This window comes from Hevea brasiliensis, chromosome 12 (genome assembly GCF_030052815.1).
Source record: "Hevea brasiliensis isolate MT/VB/25A 57/8 chromosome 12, ASM3005281v1, whole genome shotgun sequence".
NCBI lineage: Eukaryota > Viridiplantae > Streptophyta > Magnoliopsida > Malpighiales > Euphorbiaceae > Hevea > Hevea brasiliensis.
The window spans coordinates 37493626-37512733 of record NC_079504.1 but is presented as its reverse complement, the minus strand read 5'-3'; the positions used below and the strand labels follow the sequence as shown (position 1 = coordinate 37512733).

Below are 19108 nucleotides of genomic sequence, written 5' to 3'. Positions count from 1 at the left end.
TGAGAAAAGCATTCTATTATTATTTTCCTTTAACTAACAACAATAGAGAACCTTCATTCCCTACAAGGCCACTTGAGTAGCCCGAAATGATTCCTTTGTTCTCCCATAGTAGACTGGTTTAGTGCCTAAAAAGGTTATAAAATTACAGCAAAAAGCAGATCCACCTATGCAGCATGATTGCTCCTCAAGATCTATAGCCTCCTTACTTTTAGATGGTTTTGCAAAAACTCAGTTTGATTGAGGCTGATCTGCTAGCTTAACTTCCTGAATCTGCTCCTCAGGCTCTTACCCAATCCCATTTTCACTTGGTAAGAGCTGCTTTGCAGGTTCATTCTTAGGCTTCATTGTGGTGACGGCTTCATTGTGGTGACTACTTCAGCAATCATCTAGTTGTATAATTCCATTAGTAGCTTCAACCTTGAAAACCACAGGTTACATGGTCAAAAGCAAGTCCCACAAACTAATACACAGATTTCGCAATTACAAATAACTCGTTTAGAATAATAATAATAATAATAATAATAATAAAGTGATATTGATGATACCAATTAGTGATTTGTTTATGAAACTAAGAGATAGGCTCATGTACAAATAAGATAAAAAAGTTTTCTAATTATTGATGTCAACAAATTATGCTAAAATGACTTCCAGTATAAGCTGCGCAGAAGTTCTTACTACTTAGAATTACACATCTGAATTTGATCATAGGCTTTCACTGACATTTGTTGCTTTAATTTCATTTTGCAGTTCATTTTGCAGTTCTTTTAATAATTAAACAAATAGATCAAGCAAGTTATGTCCTATTTCAGAATCCATGAATACCATTTCTTAAATCTCAAATTATTACAATTTTTAAACTAAGAGAATTCCAAGATAATTTCCATTGCAATAAGTTGGAGATAGTGAAGACTACAACATAATCATAACTAAGAGATTATAGACAATGAATTTGAACTCACATACAGTAGTTAGCAAAGATTCCAATTCAACAAAGGTCAAAAATTGGATTTGATAAAGCATGTCAAGCCAGAGATAAAATTTGCGTTCAGAACATCTACAGGTATATAGTTATTAAACTATGCACATTTTTATGGAACAAAACTACACATAAGTAAGTTTACTCTCTCAAAGTTCATCAGCTCCTTTGCAACTCCGAAAGTCCACTGTTTGAAGCACCTTCAACAACAAGAATGAATTTCGCCTCCTTAGCCTTAATATAAACACATGAGGCACGATAAAAAGGTTAATGCGCCAAAAACTATAGAGGGGCACTTTTACTATGAAGTGGAGCACTATTGTCTACCGCACCATTTTACTCTCTCCATCGTATATAGAGGCTGAGACAAGGTTTTCAAAATGTAGAAAAACTGAAAGAAATTGGGTCTAAAATTTGATCATGCAAGATAATTAAGTACCTGAGGTCGTGGGCATATTCAACTAATAATTGTTCTAAAAGGGGCTAGAGGATTTGCAACTAGTAAACAGTATACTACAAGCCCAGAAAGAGATCACCTGCTCTGAAGCATTTCAAAATGATTGCAAACAAAATAAATTCTAAAAATAGACCACGCCTATGAAGCTATGAACCAAATTAACATAAAAATAAAACAAATTTAGATGAATTACACCTTAAATTCCTAGAATGAATTCGAGCAAAGTAAAATACCAAAACAAAAATCTCAATCACAAATGCTGATCAAATAGTCAAAAACTGGAAATGGATTATTAAGTGTAACTCGAGTAAATGGGAACGAATATCTTTGAGAACAACACGCATCTTGAAGTAGCTGCAGTATTGGATTTGGACATAACCATCAAGCGCTTTCTTTTTGCCTTTGGGAGGGAGAGAAGCAGCTGCTAGAGGGGGTGGCGGTGGTGGTGGTGATGAAGGTGAAGGCGATGCTACAACAACTGTTGCCGGTTGTGGTGGTGCAGCATTTACCGTTGCTGGTGGTGGCTGTGAAAGGGGAGTTGGGTTTGCAGCTTATGAGTTTGGGTTTGTGTCTGGGTTCGGGTCTTGGGTTGGTGGGTCTTGGACTAGTATTGCTCCTTCCATGACTGTGCTGTGTCTTAATTGGGAATTGGAGAAGATGTAATGAATATAATAAAGAATTAATAATTTCAAGACTGTCAGTGGTTAGTGAAGAGTGAGGGTAATGTTTGGTTGTGGTATTAATCTGAACTGGGAGCAGTGAGTGTAAAATACGGTAATTTACAATTAAATCAATAAAAAATTATAAATTAATTTTTGATATGTTATAACAATTTAATCTTTAAATTTTAACTTTGTAATTTTATTAAAGAAGAAAATTTTATTAATTTTAATAATAATTTAATAATGTGTGTTATTATTTAATTTTTTAATAAAATAATATGAATAGAGGATATATTTAAAAAATAAAATTTATTATTTAATTATATTTTTTAATTTATGTGTAAATAGAAAGAAATCTATCTTTTGTGGAAGGAGAGCATTTGGGTAACTATTTATTTTATATTTACATAATTATTTAAAATGGAAACATGTGTGAAAAATCTCCTTCACAAACAACGTTGATTTAACTATCCCATCTACTCTCAGCTGCCACTGCCTTGTTCATGTTCATGTTCCATTGTACGTGTCCGTGTTCACCTGGACCATCTCCTCTCCCTCCCTTCTCTCCCTCCAAGCTCCAGCCCTAAACCTAATAGCCACCACCAATGACACCATCCACAACCCCCTTCGAATCTCCACTACCCAAATTCTCACTTTCCTCCAACTTTTTCCCAAAAATTGTCCTCAAACTACACCTAACTACCTTACTCTCCAAACCCCCAAGACCCGTCCTTTCCTTCAAAACTCTCTGTTCTCACTCCTCCATCCCACCTGACCCCTCTAAAACCGTAACCCTAATCTCCCTTCTCCGCGCAATCCCCGACTGGGCTGACAGCGTAAAAGAGCAAGGAATGCAGCAGAAGCGCTCTCTTTACACCCACAAGAAATGGGTCGAACACAGAAGTTCCCGTCGCCACATCCGCCACTTACTCTCGAGTCTTCAATCGCGAGTCATATTATCATTAATTCCTCCAGTGATTGCCTTCACTTCAGCGGCTGCCGTCATAGCTGTCTATGATTCTGCGGTGGAGATGCATTTATTGCCGGGGCTTTTCCCTGTTTTGAGGGCTTCTTCTCTGCCCTATCAGTTGACAGCTCCGGCATTGGCGCTGTTGCTGGTGTTTAGGACGGAGGCTTCTTATTCGAGATTTGAAGAGGGAAGGAAAGCCTGGACAGAGGTGATTTCGGGTACAAATGATTTTGCCGGGCATGTGATTGCTACGGTTGACAATTCTAATGATGCTGCCCTTAAAAATGCTCTTTTGCATTATATTATGGCCTTCCAGTTGCACTTAAGGTCAGCTTCTTTTTGCCAGAGTACAGGGCTAATTCCTCAGTAGCTTGACTGGTAATAATAGATGTTCTGCTGAACAAACAGGAGCAATTTAATATTGAGGGGGACCCATAATTATATCGTTTACATTATGACTCGTTTAAGATGCTTACAAAGAAATGAATTTGAATGATGGTCCTGTAATTACATAGATGCATCATACTTTGAATCTGTATTGGTTTAACATGGAGATGAAAACTTGTTTGATAGGCCTCTGTGTTTGAGAAATAATGAGTCAGATTTGCTGGAAAAATGTTGGCTCTTGTGACAGTTTCTAAATTCTAATTTAATGAAGTTGGCTGAAAAGTTTTTATTTGCAGTGCCATGTGATTTATGGTTCAGGTATTGTCCGAGACCTCAGGAATTTGCTTGAACTAGATGATCTAGCAGTGGTACTCAGTTCTAGGCATCGGCCTCGCTGCATTATTGAATTCATTTCCCAATGCCTTCAATTGCTCAACTTAGAGGAATCACAGAAAAATCAGCTTGTATTTTCCTTGTCAGGTTAATTGACTGTTTAAAGTTTTTCATTCTGATTGGTGGGGTTTCCATACTTTTCACCAGTAGCTTTCTCAGCCCCGTAACTATTGGATCGTGTTATCGGGAATTTTGAAAATAATATCAGGTTAAAATTAGTGGGTTCTTCATGCTTTACTTTGCAACAGAAGGGAACATAACTAGACTCAAGTAATAAAATGAAAGCTGGTGAATCTACCATAGTAATTACCAATAAATAATCTTCCAGCAACACTTTCATTATGGTGCAGGAGTCAAAGATCTCATGTTTGCAGGAAGGAATTGGTGTCTGTTAACAACTCATGGGAATTCCCATTCCACTCTTATACACCCGCTCGACATCAAGATTTCTGGTCCTTTGGCATCTCACTCTTCCTATAATACTTTGGGATGATTGCCACTGGATTGTGGTCCCCGCAACCTTCATCAGTGCTGCTTCCTTATTCTGCATAGAAGAGGTATGTTTATTTTCCCCTCTTTGCTGTGAATTGTCTACATTAATTTCTTTTATACGCTTGCATAGTGTGTGCGTGAAGCAAATATGCTGTATGACGGACTCCCTCCAATCTCTGCACAACCTATGTGAACATTAGTGGAGCCAGAATCTTCATATAGAGGGAATGGGTGTGGTGGGGAGGGGTGATATATCTGGCTTCTCTTCCTTTTCTTTCTTATCAACAATTAGTTCTATATTGTGATGTCCTTGTTAGATAGGTGCTCCCTTTTCCTTTGTACCAAATTTTAACACTTCATTCTTCTTTTGGCACATAATTTATTTCCATAGGTTGGTATTCTGATCGAGGAACCATGTTCAATGTTAGCCCTTGATGAGCTTCGCAGTCAAGTTCACAGTAACATTCAGGAAGCAATTGGAACTGAGAAAGTCATCCAAACACAACTTATTGCAAAAAGAAAGAACTACGCTTGTGAGCACTCAACAAATGGTCGGCCCAATTCATAGGACTCTAAGCTTTAATGCCTGATCCCAGAACTAAATGCCAGTTAACTACTGAGATTTGGTGGAGATTGCAGTTCTCATCCTCTCTTATAAAAGCCTCACAAAGTAGCTGAGGTGAAGCATTCAAATATATGCAGAAAGCATTCTCCCTGGAGAAATCTTCCATCCAATGTATGTTCTGTATATATAGAACAGTATCACTGTGAATGTGCTAGTCGTATATAGAAGGAATCGTCAACGGCATTTGCATGCAGTGAGGACAGTTGTGGCACTGCAATGGATTATATTATACTGTCCGTCTCCCAGTCCTAGGGGATGATAGTCTTGGAGGAATATGGCTACAAATCCACATTGAAGTATAAATCATACTACAGTGCATGTTTGAAAATTCCTCCGCATATCTTGTGAATATTAAATAATAATGTGTCATGTAACATAAAAAAAATGTTTCTTTTCTTGGTCTTACAGAAATGATCCTCTATATATTTATGTCATTTATTAACATATGGTTATATTTGTGGAACCTCTAATGTAACTTCTTCGTAGTTGAGCCAATATGGGCTCATATTAACATGTTACTGCTATACTTTTTTGCTAATTATTTAAAATTATGATTTTCTAGAAATATGTTGGTATCATAAGCTTGATGAAATGAAAAAAAATACAAAACACCAGCCAATGTTGTATTAATTTAAGTTCTTTTAATTCTGTTTTGTCTTCATCCTCCTCCTATACCTTTCACGGTATCTTTATGTAAGGTTTTGATACTGGTCATCATTTACCACTGGCATAATTATTTGAATTGAAAAGATCACAAACTTGTCCTAATTTCACATTAAATAATTGCTATTTTCAGTACCTTCTCTCTATATAAAGTCATATGCCAATTCATTTCACTCACACCAAACCATCATAAAACAATACAACAGAGATAAACAGAGGAAAACAAAAAAAATGAAGAATCAAGTTTGCTCCAGCATCCTTCTCCTTAGTCTTCTCTTTCTTGTCATAAGCAGTGCAGAATCTCAGACATGCAAGCCCAGCGGCAAGATAAGAGGTAGAAAGCCTCCCCCAGGACAATGCAACCAAGAAAACGACTCAGATTGCTGCGTAGATGGCAAGCTTTACACTACTTACAAATGTTCACCACCAGTGAGCAGCCACACAAAAGCAAAGCTAACATTGAACAGTTTTGAAGCTGGTGGTGACGGGGGTGCACCATCTGAATGTGATAATAAATTCCATTCAGATAAAGAGCTGGTGGTAGCACTTTCCACAGGATGGTTTGACAACAAGAGTAGGTGCTTGAACTATATTACTATCCATGGAAATGGAAAAAGCGTCAAGGCCAAAGTAGTTGATGAGTGTGACTCTACAATGGGATGTGATTCTGATCATGATTATCAACCTCCTTGCCGAAACAATATTGTGGACGCCTCCAAAGCGGTCTGGAATGCCTTGGGAGTGTCTGACCCTGATGATGTGGGAGAAATGGACATATACTGGACCGATGCTTGAGCAATTGAGCTTGAGCGATCCATATATAATACTCTAATATAATTCTCATTCTCTATGTAATGTTCTCTTGTTTATAGAATGATACATGTATTTTATATTTGTACCATATAAATGCATTATTGTGCCATATTTATAAAGACCCAATATATATATATATATATATATATATATATATATATATATATATATAAAACGTTTCCCGTTTCATTCTTGTTACGAATTCCAAAAATAACCAATTAGAAATTTCAAAACAGACATCTATTTGTTCACCATTTTGCCTTGCAGATGTGACACGTGCTTAAATTATTCATCAAACATACAAGTACAAGAAGTCAGGAACAGAAACTCATCCACCAGTAGTGATGCCTGAAACATAATTACTGCTTTTAGTAGGTGAAAAGCAATGTTTACTGATTTTATGATCTGATATAAAAAGTTTTGTGGATGAAAGGAAGTTTTGTCTCTCCCAATAGCCATTTTTCTATGTTTCTTGAGCTCTAAAGTCAACAACTAGTATCAGAGCTTCTCTGGTCTTTAAAGGGGCTGCGAAAGAAAAACAAGGGAGAAAAACCGTCACTACAAAATCCTTAAACACTGACAGTCAATGGCTTCCAGCTGCTTCATACCTCCTTCACCTCCTATTTTCTCAGGAGAAAATTACCAAATGCGGGCAGTGAAAATGAAAGCTTATCTCAAGGCTTTTGATCAATGGGATTTTGTTGAGACAGGCAGGGCACCTCCGCCTTTGCCTGATAATCCTTCACTTGCTCAAATCAAAATGCATAGTAAGCAATGTGCAAAAAGGTTCAAGGCTTTAACCTCCATACATTCTGCTGTGTCCAAGAATGGCTTGTGAATCAGCTAAGGAGGCCCGGGATGAGCTCAAGGAGGAGTTTTTTTGGAAGGGACAAAACCAGGCATATGCAGACTAAATCTTAGGAGATTTTGAAGTTCTAAGTATGAGAGATACTGAGACAGAAAGATTCTAACATATTTTATGAAGGTGGTTAATGAAAGTGATTGATGGGGGATGAGTTAATAGACAAAAGAATTGTAGAGAAGGTGCTTGCAATTTTACATGAGAGATTTGAACCAAAAATGGAGATAAACACTGTTGGCTGGCTTCAGTTATCCTTGACTCCATTTTGCACATATTTTTACTGGGAGAATAAACACCTCTGAAAAGCTGCTGGAGGCGATAATCCATATCATCTTCTTTCTGCATTTCATCATTACTTTATTTCTGCAGTAACAAGGAAGCTAGCCACATTTACTCGGGTGGAGGTGCTTCCATCTGCTCACCGTCATTGTCGACTTGCAATGCTTGTTTCCTGCATAATCTTTCAGGCACTTCTTTTCCAGAATAGTCATTCTTTTCAATTGCAACGTTCGTCCAAACATTTGGTTTAGCAACAGAGATTCCTTCATTAAACCCTTCCATATTGAATCGGAACTTCCTTATCTAATAAAGATGCCTCGATTGCCATTGGCCTTTCATTGAGCACCTCCATTGGATGAGTGACTCTACCATGTGATGTGATTCTGATCATGATTCTGTTACATATTAGTCTGCACACTCACTAAAACAGAGGAATAGGGAGAGAGAGATAGAAATAGATGAGAAAAGAATAAAAGTAGATGAGAAAAGAGAAGAGAGTAGATGAGAAGAGAAAGAGAATATTTCAGAGATGAGAGATATCTTTGATTATTAATGATCTTGGATAGTCTCCTCTTTACAATTAAGTTCCTATTTATACTTCTTTGGATTCTATAACTGCTCTCTACATTTACAATTGACTGGAGAGTAATTACAATATACTAGTACAATAAAATCTTTCTATTTAACTACTGTACTAACCTCCTAACTGCTTTACTCCTTACTCATAACATTCCCTACTCCTTGACATCATTCTTGTCCTCAAGAATGAAGAAAATATTGGAAATTGAAATGAATTTTAGGTGCTGCCTTCTCATCAGCCGACAGAATGTGAGAATCCCACATAGTTTCTTTTGCTGGCCAGTTAATTCCCTGAATTTTGGAATACCAAATGTTAACTTCCATCATATGCTTCAGCTGAAATGTCTCATAGAATTGGCTAAAAGTTGCAAGTGATAGTATGAACTGTTAATGAACAAAGAATTTTTTGTTTTTTTTTTCTTTTTCTTCTCCAAATTTTCCATGCTTGTTCCTTGAAGATCATAATACATTTGATGGCTGAAGTTTCTTCCTTTCCCTTCTTGATATTTCCCATTCATCTTCTATGAGACTTATAGGATTACAACAGTTGAACTCACCATCTTGGCTCCTAAAATTCTGCCACTTGCTTACCGTAACCACATTTTTTGTTGCTTCTTTATCTTTCTTGTTTTCAGGAACATCCCCAAAAGTTTGTGCAGCAAGAATTTCAGGCTTAACTTCTGCATTCCCCATTGTCAACTCTAGTTTCCTATCATCACCATCATTATCCTTCTCCTCCTCATATTCCTCTATTGCACCAGACAAATCAAAAACAAAATCCTGATCTTGCTTCATCTCAATAGACTTGTCTTTCTTATTGGAAGTTTCATCAAAGACATCTTGTTCTTCACTTGAATTTTCAAGAAGTGGATCCTCATTAATAAAGACTGCAACATTCTCCTTTACCACTTGAATTGCTTCCACCAATTTGTCAATTTTCTCTTGAAATGACTTCTCATATTTCTCTAATTTTTGTAATAACAATTCTTCCTGCCTTTTTAATCCTCTTTCAACAACTTCCATAATCCTATCAAGTAATTTCTGTTCCCAATGATGGTCTTCCATGATCATCATGTAGAAGGCTGAGTAGAATGTTGGAAAATTTTATTTCTTAGAGAAGAAAAATTATAGGGACTGGGGAAGAAAAGTTGATACAGAAACAAGGATTTCAAGAATTTCAAGAAAGAATAAAGAGAAGAAATTAGGGAAAAGGTGGAGGAAGAAACAGGTTTCTAGAAATTCCAAGAATTTCAAGAAACAGGTTTCTTGAAATGCAGCAAGTGAAAAATTAAAGAAAAGAAACAGAAGAAAGAACCAGAAATTGATAGAAGAGAGAAATTTGATTCAAGAATTCAAGAAAGAAGGAAGAATAGAAAAGAAATCTGAATAGAGGAAAGGGAAGAGAAATAGAAGAAAGGAGAACAAAAGAGGAAGAGGATAGATCAGAAAAGTAAGAACAGAAGAAGAAGAGGAAGAAGAAGAACAAGAATAGAGGGAAAGAAGGAAAGACTTTCAGAGAAGAAGAAGAATTAAAGGGAAGAAGAGAAGAAGAGAGAAGAATAGAAGAAACCTGGTATTTTGAGAAGAGTAATCTACCATAGATGCTACTCCCATGGAAAAATTTTCAGTAGTTGCCCACCAATCTAACAGCTCGATACCAATTTGTTACATATTAGTCTGCACACTTACTAAAACAGAGAAATAGGGAGAGGGAGATAGAAATAGATGAGACAAGAATAGAAGTAGATAAAAAAAGAGAAGAGAGTAGATGAGAAGAGAAAGAGAATATTTCAGAGATGAGAGATACCTTTGATTATTAATGATCTTGGATAGTCTTCTCTTTACAATTAAGTTCCTATTTATACTTTTTTTGATTCTATAACTGCTCTCTACAATTATAATTGAGTGGAGAGTAATTACAATATACTAGTACAATAGAATCTTCCTATTTAACTACTGGACTAACCTCCTAACTGCTTTACTCCTTGCTCATAACAGATTCCTTGCGTTGACAATATTGTCGATTCCTTTAATGCTGTTTTGAATACCTTAGAAGTGTCTGACCCTGAGTGTGGGAAAAATGAATATATGCTTGTCTGAATGCTTGAGGCATCCGCATACACTACACATCTGTAACATAATTCATGTAATAATTTAATGTGTATAGGAGGATACATGTATATAAAATTATTATTATGTGTTTAAACTTCTTATGAAGACTCCCCATTGTATTTATCTCTGGGGCAGGTCAATGAATTGCCTGCAAAATAAAGCTTTAATACCCCAGGCATTAATATGGTGAAGCAATCAAAATAAGGCATAAGAGTGAACATATCTCAAGAAAGTTCTCAGTACAGCTTGTTGTTAACACATAAGCTGCTAAAAAAAGAGGGAAAATGTCTTCAGGCATCTGAAAATTTGCAAACATAATATTAAAGCAGCATGCAATCGCAAATGTAGGGAAGGTCAAATTTGTTGGTTCAGGACCTTTCAGGGCATTATGCTACTGTTTCTCGATGTAAGCAAAGGAATAAGGGAAGCATGAAATAAACCTTTCCATTCTATTCTTGAAGCTCATAGTGAAATGGAGTACCTGGTAAGCTCGACATGGGCTCTGCTCGAAAATATATGTGCTGTCTCCTTGAGTTCAGACAACTTGCACTAAAGATAACCCTCCAGTATAATGCTCTGATGTGAGATCCTGGGCTGTAGATTATTTACTTTTAGTCTTTTCTGAACACTCTTCAAAGCCACAAAGGAACTCTTGGTACTATTTTCATCCCACAATGGCAATACTTCCACCATGACTTTTTGCAACATATTCTGCTCAATACCATCATTAAGAAGCCCTTGAAGCTCATCAAACCCTCCCCTCAAATCCAGCAAAATGCTGCACAGTCCCCGACGCTTACCATACTCCAAAATTTCATTCAAGCATATCCCATCCAATACCACAGTTTCAATTCCTTTTTGAGCTGTTACTGGTTCGACAGTTGTCTCTTTGTCTGTAAATATAATCATTTTGGATGCTGCTTCTTCCTCTACAGAACGGATTTGGATTGGAGAAGAACGAGAAGCTGCAGTTATGACACAAAGGGGTTGATTGGCACCAGGTTCTTGTGATGTAGGAACTAAAAACTTGTGAATTAATGAGCTGGAAACTATAATTGCATCATATTCCTGTAACAATTTTGAGTAGTATCCGCCACACTCTGTGACTCCTTCCTCAAGTTGATTTAAAAGGTGGCCATTGACTGAGAGGGAGTATCTACATGTTAGGCAGATGCCTCGAGTTAAAATACTTCAACAATTATATTAGCTAAGAACAAAGTTAATACCAAAGCAGATCCTCAAAGAAAATAAGGAAAAAAAAAATCCAAGCACTAGCATTAACCAACTAAAAATAGTCTCCTTAATATTAGTTATTCAGGATAAATGATTTGCTTTAATACTATCAAAGGGAATATATGGATACCTGAGTGTAACAAAAGGTTTCCAGTCAGCATTTGATGGATGTATGCCTCATTGAGCCTCTTGCACAATTCTTCTTCTACACCTACAAGTACATCAATGCCTGCATGTCTCAGTTTATCCACCCCTGTTGAAGCCACAATTGGATTTGGATCAACCATTCCAATTACCACCTTCTTAACTTTGGCATTAATGAGGGCTTCAGTGCAGGGTGGAGTTCTCCCGTAGTGATTGCAAGGCTCTAAGCTCACATAAGCTGTTGCTTTCTCAGCCAAATCTCCAGCATCTCTCAGAGCAAATACCGGAACCAAATTATCTGACAACAGTTTGTCAAGAAAAGACACTGATTTGAAAAGTAGACATCATATTGTACAAGAATAGGAAAGATGCATGTTAGCTGCATAAGTCAGCAAATCAAAGGTAGAAAATCCTCAAAACATAATCCACTCAAAATTTTGAAACTCTTTCTTCATTTTCAACCTTAACCTTCAATGTTTGCTCAAAAGAATGCTAAACACATTTCAAATCGAACAACATCAATAACTTAAATCAGGCAAGAATTACTAATCCCAGAGCTTTATGAAAGTTATCTGATCACCTAAGGTCGAAAGAAAAAATTTCTTCTAAACAAGCCCAGACTCCGTCTCGGGTGCCATGGATAACAAACTCAATACTCTCAATTTTTAGATCCAGCCACTATTAATTGAACAGCAGAAAACGAGATTTATCCACAACAGAGAGACACTCAATACATGTAAACGAGACCAAAGATCAAAACAATCAGTTAGATTTAATGGCAAACGAAATGTGGAGACAAAAGGAAAGGAACGTGGGGTTACCTTAGCATGAGGCTGACCAGCTTTTGGGTGGAACCCTTCACCAACAATCTTGCCATCTTTGACAATGACGCAGCCCACCATAGGATTAGGCCTTGTACACCCAATTGCCTTCCTTGCCAGTTCCACACACCTCCTTATATAAAACCCATCGTCTTTACCTTCATCACTACCATCATTTGCTAACACTCCACAACTGACCATAACCAATCCACCATATCTTCTCAAACCACCAAGTGATTTGGATAACCTTTTGACTGAATTGCAACACCCAAATTTGGAATGAAATCTGTACCCTGGAATAGAGAGACCAGAAGCTGGTGCAAAAGATAGAGCATATGAGAATGTGATAAATTGGGCAGTCCCAGAGTGCGATTTGAGAGTGAAAAATATTGAATTTGCATCTTTGTTTGGAGTACTGAAAGATGAGGATGTGAAATCTTAGCAGATTTTGTGGGTGTCTTTGTGATTTGCCTCTGAAGATTTGGTTTAAGATCGAAGCAAAAAAAGATTAGAAGTATGTGTGAGACTAGCGTGATAACCAACTACACCACCCAGACAATCTGTTTCTTCAGAGCTTCCTAGACATGCTGTTTCATTTTTTTTTTTTTTATTATCAATTTTATCAGATAGGCGATAGTACATCTTGTTATGCAATAGAGTTGATCAGGCATATCATATATTGTGCTCCAAAGTTAACGAAGCTCTCTGCTTCCATCTCCTGCCCTCCCTCAACAAGTCCTCGAAATCATCCTCTGTTAGTAACTCTTCTCGAGTTGCTTTGCTCCTATATTTTGTCCTTGTAGTTGTTTTTTTTGGGGAGGGGGAAAGCTGGCAGTAAGTGGTGTGGATTGGTTTTTGCGGATTCTCATTCCCCATTTCGTTTCTCTTGTGCAGTGATCCAAAATGAGGCGTAACTGACATGATTAATCAAGTTTAGATTACTTAATGTGTGTTATAAGCAAATGACTATCCATGCCTCCTGAATCTTTTTCTCCTTCACCCTATTTCTAGATGTTTTGCACGGTAGGCCTAAGGAGGAATTTGTATCTGATTCATGCTATCATTCAATCTTTTTGTTTTGAAGGTGAATATATTCCTGGGCATTACCTTGCCAGATGCCCCAAAATTTGGAAAGGTCTTTGGAGGACAGTTTGTTGGCAGATCTGAATCATCTTTTCTCCCTCTTCCCCTTATGACACAGTACAATTTAGTGTTGTTGAATGGTGAACATTGTCAAGAGATTTTGGCATATTAAGGCTTCTTGTAGACACAGGCAGATGGCAAAATGTTTTTCCTTCTAATCTATTGGCATGCATATAGCTGCATCTTCGAAATGTCCTTAGGCTTAAAAATTGAACTTCATTTCTTGGCTTGTAATGGTACATACATCTTTACATTCTTCTAGAAAGCAATATGGTATTAATGTTTCTCACATTGTTATGAGATGGTCATAAACTGCAAAAAAAAAAATCCTTTTGATTTGTCAATTTTTTGTCCACCGGGCCTTTTCAAATTTGAAAATGGCTTTTAATATAGTCTATCTCCTTTGAATTCTCTCAATATCACAAGTGTGACTACAATTTAAAATTGTGGAGCCCTTTCGTTTTAGATAGTTGCCTTTTTTTTCTCTTGGCTTTAAAGGAATTTTTCCTCATTAGAGTACTTCATTTCCTTCTCTCCTTTTATTCAGTATTTCCTCCTTTTTATTTTTAGTTCGGAAATGATGTTTTTACAATATATAAACTTTACAGTTTCCTTCTTTTATAAAAGGAAATAGTTTTGTTTTAGCTCATCTTTTTTTGAATGAAAGTAATTTAACTTGGCACCTGTTGCACTCTAATTCGACCAAACAAGTAATTTATAAAAGCTAGACAAGACTTCTAATTCAACCTGGATTTTGTTGCACTCCTTTTGAATAGACTTCTAAGGTTTTTGATACTAGTGAAACAAGACCTTTAAGTACCTGATATAAATACTAGAAGGCAGAAACAAGCAGGAGAGTTTGTTTTACTTTCAACCCTAATTTTCTAAGCAATTTGGAGAGAGTCTACATCAAAGCTCAAATTTTCAGCTGAAGTTCTAAAAGTCCAAGGCTACAGATCCTTGTTTTGGTTTCTTTTGTTCTATTTTTTTTAGATTGTTTTATGTTCTCTTATTTTAATTTTATTATGTTTGTTAAACTCACCATGAGTGAGTAGTTTGTTTAATTCTTGGGTTAGGGAAATAGCACTCTCAAATTCTTTTATGGATCTATATTAAAGTTATTTAATAAATCTGAGTTTTATTCTTTGATTCAATCTTCTATGTTCTTAATACATGGTATGTGTTGGTATCCACTTAGTTATGATGTAAGATACTAACTAAAGAACTGAAAGATGAAGATTAATATTAGAAATCAGAATTTTGAACTTAGAAAATCTGATCTAGAGATAGGCTGAAATCCTTTATGGAGCTTCATAATTAATCAAAGAGCTTAAAGAGTTTTAATTAAGATTGATCTCCATAAAAGTAGGGCTTAGGTTAATTAAAATACACTTTAGATACCTTGAGAGATAACTTAAGATATATTAGGATTAATTTTTATCAAGGTAACAATTCTCAATTTGCTAAATAGATAAGGTTAAGTCCATAATAAGGTTAAAGTGTGAAATTCTAATTCTGAAATTATTTTCGTTAATAGCTTTCTAAGTTTAAGTTTATTGCTTTATCTTCTTTTATTCTCAACAGCTTTAGTTAGTTAAATTAGTTTAATTTAAATCTCTCTTATCATATTCGATAGCCTAAATAGTCAAAGTTGCTGTCCAGCTTGGTACTTACAAATTCGTCGTGGGAACGATATTCTATTCATATTACTTATTAACGATCCCTGCACTTGCAAGGTTGCAAACTAGCAAATAAAACTCACGTGTAAACTTGATGTTCCTAACCCTTTTAGAAGACTTGAGGGAAGCTATGACATACAGTTGGCGTGGAGCATGCTTAGCCTTCTTTTATCGTGAGCTATGTCATGTTCTTTATTCTGAAATGAAGGAGATTTCAAGGCCCTTATTCATTTTGTAGATGCAGTGCAGGAGAGATTTAAAATAATTTCTTCATCAATAAGAGATCCATCAACACCTGATGATGCACTACTAGGTGCTAGGTATGTCCCTACAACTATATTTTCTTTCTATTAAGCAATGAGCAAATTGATTTTTATTGCATTACATATAAATTTTTCTTAGCAATTAACAGGTGGAGTAGAGCTCGCTAGATTACTGATTACCACAAATTCGATACAACCTTGACTAGATTCGTCCTCAAGATGTAAACCACACTTCCATAAATCTGAGTTAAAATAATAATATGTTATATTTTCCTTACATTTATAATGACTTAATGTTTTTTAATATTAACTTGAAAATTACATGGGAACCATATAATGATAAATCATTGGATGAGCTGCCAGACATGTATGTTCAGGGACGTCCCATTTAGAAGGCAATGGTGTCATTAGTTTACTTCTATATTATTGAATTGCAACAACCTTACAGGGTGCTCAGGCAATTTGGATTGGTTCAGCTTATTCCATGCCCACCAATGCAGATAGATGAGCTGCACAAGATTACTCTCTAATTTAGTAAGAGTAATTGGGCGCACAACCATACGACATATATTAATCATTGAAATAGGCGAGAATAGCTCATTGTTTAAGGGCAAGAAATAGTACAGCCATTCTACCATCATTTTGAATATATGGAGTGGTACTGTCGAGTTGCTAGACGTTGGATCTCAATTAATTGAGCTACTATTGGTTCTATGATAATGATTTACAATACCTATTTTTCCATTATTAAATACTTACTATTAATCATTTTATATTTTTTAAACCAAAATATAAATTAATGCATGGATTTTTTTTTTTTTACAGGAGGACGGAATCGAGGATTGTTTGCTCAAATTAAAGAACCCATCAACAGAAAATGTGACATAAGTTAAGCGTATATTAAGGAAAATGATGATTGCTCTAGAGCAAGAAAGTTGGCTTTGCCAGATGCCACCTCCTCAACTCGCACATCAACCAGTAACTTTTATAGATGAATTGGAAGAGGACCAACCCATCAACTAATCTGAGCCCTCACATAGAGTAGGACGATATCGATCACGTCCTGTTCGACGTTGACAATAGCCAATGCATCCACCCTCTCTGCTTGGTGATGTTTTGCCCCCACCTATCGCATTCCACCCTTACTCCACATCATCGGTGCCTAATCCTTCTGATCCTCTTCCCTCAGCGCCTGCACTGTATGATCCTATTCCATCCACAATATGCCAACCATATTTAGAAACTATCCCAACGCATTACATTGGTTGGGTGCCTACCCCATCAATGCCTGGCCCATCAGCAACATAGATGTCATTTCAATCTCAAATGAAAAGCAGAAGCACATTCAACTTCAGTGAGAGTCAGCAGCCGCAAATACCATTTGACGAATTATTTGCTCCTTTTGGCAAACCATCTAGTATTGGGTCGTCACACTATGCTTCGACTTAATTTGGTGGATATGGTCCATATAAATACTTTACACCATGTTAGTCCGATGCCTTAAGCCATATTCCATCTGGTGCGAGTCTATTTGGACACTATAAACAAAGTGCTATGCATTATATTGCATGGGGGGAATCATCAAGACGACAATAAGGATAACCTAACCAACCATAGGATGCACAAAGTGATCCAGAAGATTAGGAAGAAGGGGGATAACATCGAGTTCGATTGATGTGACATATAAGGAGACCTGGCTGTGGCACATGACTTATTTTAATACTTTTCTTCATTTATATATTAATTATGCTGCTACTTTTATTTTGTTTTATTATATGGCATCTTTTAAACGTTATGCCAATTTGAATACTTGTCTTAATTTATATCTTCCTTTATGCCAATTATATGTACAATTTTCGCTTCTTACTCGCACGATATGCTAGTGAAAATTTTATATATTAACTTTATAAAACTAACCTATTTTTCAAAAAAAAAAATTGCATAATTAAATTGACATAAAAAAAAAAGTAATTAAGACTAACAAGTATAAAAACTACAGTGCAACCCACACGTTCTTAAAAACTAAAAATTTTATAAGAGATTGCAATCTAATTTGATACTAAATTTTAATAACTTTGTTACTATGATTTTAATATTTTTTATTTCCTTAAAATGAATCTACTTGAGTGATTTATTTTTAATTCTTTTATAATGAATGATTATTAAAACAAAGTCAAAAGAAATTAAAATTTTAAATTATATATTGTTATAAATGGTCACACATAATATATAATAATTTAATTTCTTTTATACCTAAATTTAATAATTGCTAACAAGAAAATAAATTATCCATGATTACGATAAGAATAAAATTTAATAAAAAACGAAAATTAATATAATTGAGGATAATAAATTTTTTTAATCATTTTTCCTGTCTCATATGACTTAAAATTTAATATATTAAAGTAACATATTTTTTTTATTTTTTTTATTTTTGTACATTATCTATATTTTTGTGAATATGCTTTTACTATAATTAGTTAATTATTATATAAAGGCATATAATTTTTTATGTTTAGAATTAAATTTTCAATATTTTTATTTGTATACAAAATAAATTTCAGTACAAAAAATAAATTAAAACGAAAATGTATCGGGACACCATTTTGATTGACGTCCTGCATGTTGGGATGCTAGTTATACTAGCATCCTTCATTTGGGACTCTAGTTTAGTTGGCATCTACATGGGACACTATTTAAATTGGCTTCCTACATGTTGGGATGCCAATATGACTAACATTTTGTACTGCCTCTTACTCTTTTCGTAACTTATCTACAACACACTTTTTTCTAGTAATTTTTCACTTACAGTACTCTTGCTGGTTTTATTGTTTACCACATAAACAAAGTTGAAAAGGGGGGAGCCTGTCACACCTTACCCCTCTGTAAGGCATAACATGATCCCGTAAAATACCTAATGAACTACCGAACTTCACCTACCGATAACTCATTAAGTACCCTACAAGGGATTTTAAAACAATTTTCTTATTTTTAACAAGTGGTGAGCATTTTCTAATAGGTATTTAAAACATGTAATTAAGTTTGAAAGCTAGTTGGAAATTTTGGCCCATTTTATTTTTCATAAATTTTATAAAAATTTTGTGAGTTCCGTTTGTATTTGGAGAAAATAGTTTTTCAAATACCTGAAAAACGCACTTCTAAAAATTTTTCTCAACAACTGCTTCAATTTCATACTCAATCTCAATCAATTTCTCAACTCATTTATCAACTTTCAAATTTCAAATCCACTATTTAATGATCATCAAAATACTAGCAATCCATTTCATTCAAATTAAATAAAATAGTTGTATTCATATTTCATTAGAGACAAAACAATTTATATTCATTCTTTCAAAATTTACATCAAAAGAAATACAAACTAAACTTTATTACAAACTTCATACAAATTTTGTACAAGCTGCTCAAGACCCATTTACATGTCCATACATTTATATGCAATACATACATCAAAAGAAATATTTACAATTGGGGTATAAATTATACCCGAAGACTTCAAGCTGAATGATCCTCAATCTTTAGCAGCTTAGTCTACTG

At 35.3% G+C, this 19108-nt stretch overlaps 1 protein-coding gene, 1 long non-coding RNA gene and 2 pseudogenes across 2 annotated transcripts; 2 read left to right on the top strand and 2 right to left on the bottom strand.

Annotated features, from left to right (window-relative positions):
- On the bottom strand, positions 1 to 1983 carry LOC131171415 (uncharacterized). The gene is made up of 2 exons (XR_009142104.1): positions 1122 to 1983; positions 1 to 417 (listed from the first exon to the last, which is right to left on the bottom strand). It is a non-coding gene; the product is annotated as an uncharacterized LOC131171415 (long non-coding RNA).
- A 562-nt stretch (positions 1984 to 2545) lies between these two features.
- Positions 2546 to 4914, top strand: LOC131171414 (voltage-dependent chloride channel 1, chloroplastic-like; annotated as a pseudogene).
- A 905-nt stretch (positions 4915 to 5819) lies between these two features.
- On the top strand, positions 5820 to 6420 carry LOC131171412 (kiwellin-1-like). The gene has a single exon (XM_058131501.1). It carries the CDS (start codon positions 5857 to 5859, stop codon positions 6418 to 6420), a length of 564 nt encoding a protein of 187 aa, XP_057987484.1. The 5' UTR covers positions 5820 to 5856.
- A 394-nt stretch (positions 6421 to 6814) lies between these two features.
- Positions 6815 to 13027, bottom strand: LOC131171413 (riboflavin biosynthesis protein PYRD, chloroplastic-like; annotated as a pseudogene).
- Between the last annotated feature and the right edge of the window lie 6081 nt (positions 13028 to 19108).

Coding starts and splice junctions, on each gene's coding strand:
- LOC131171412 (XM_058131501.1), top strand. CDS start 5,857: ATGAAGAATCAAGTTTGCTCCAGCATCCTTCTCCTTAGTCTTCTCTTT.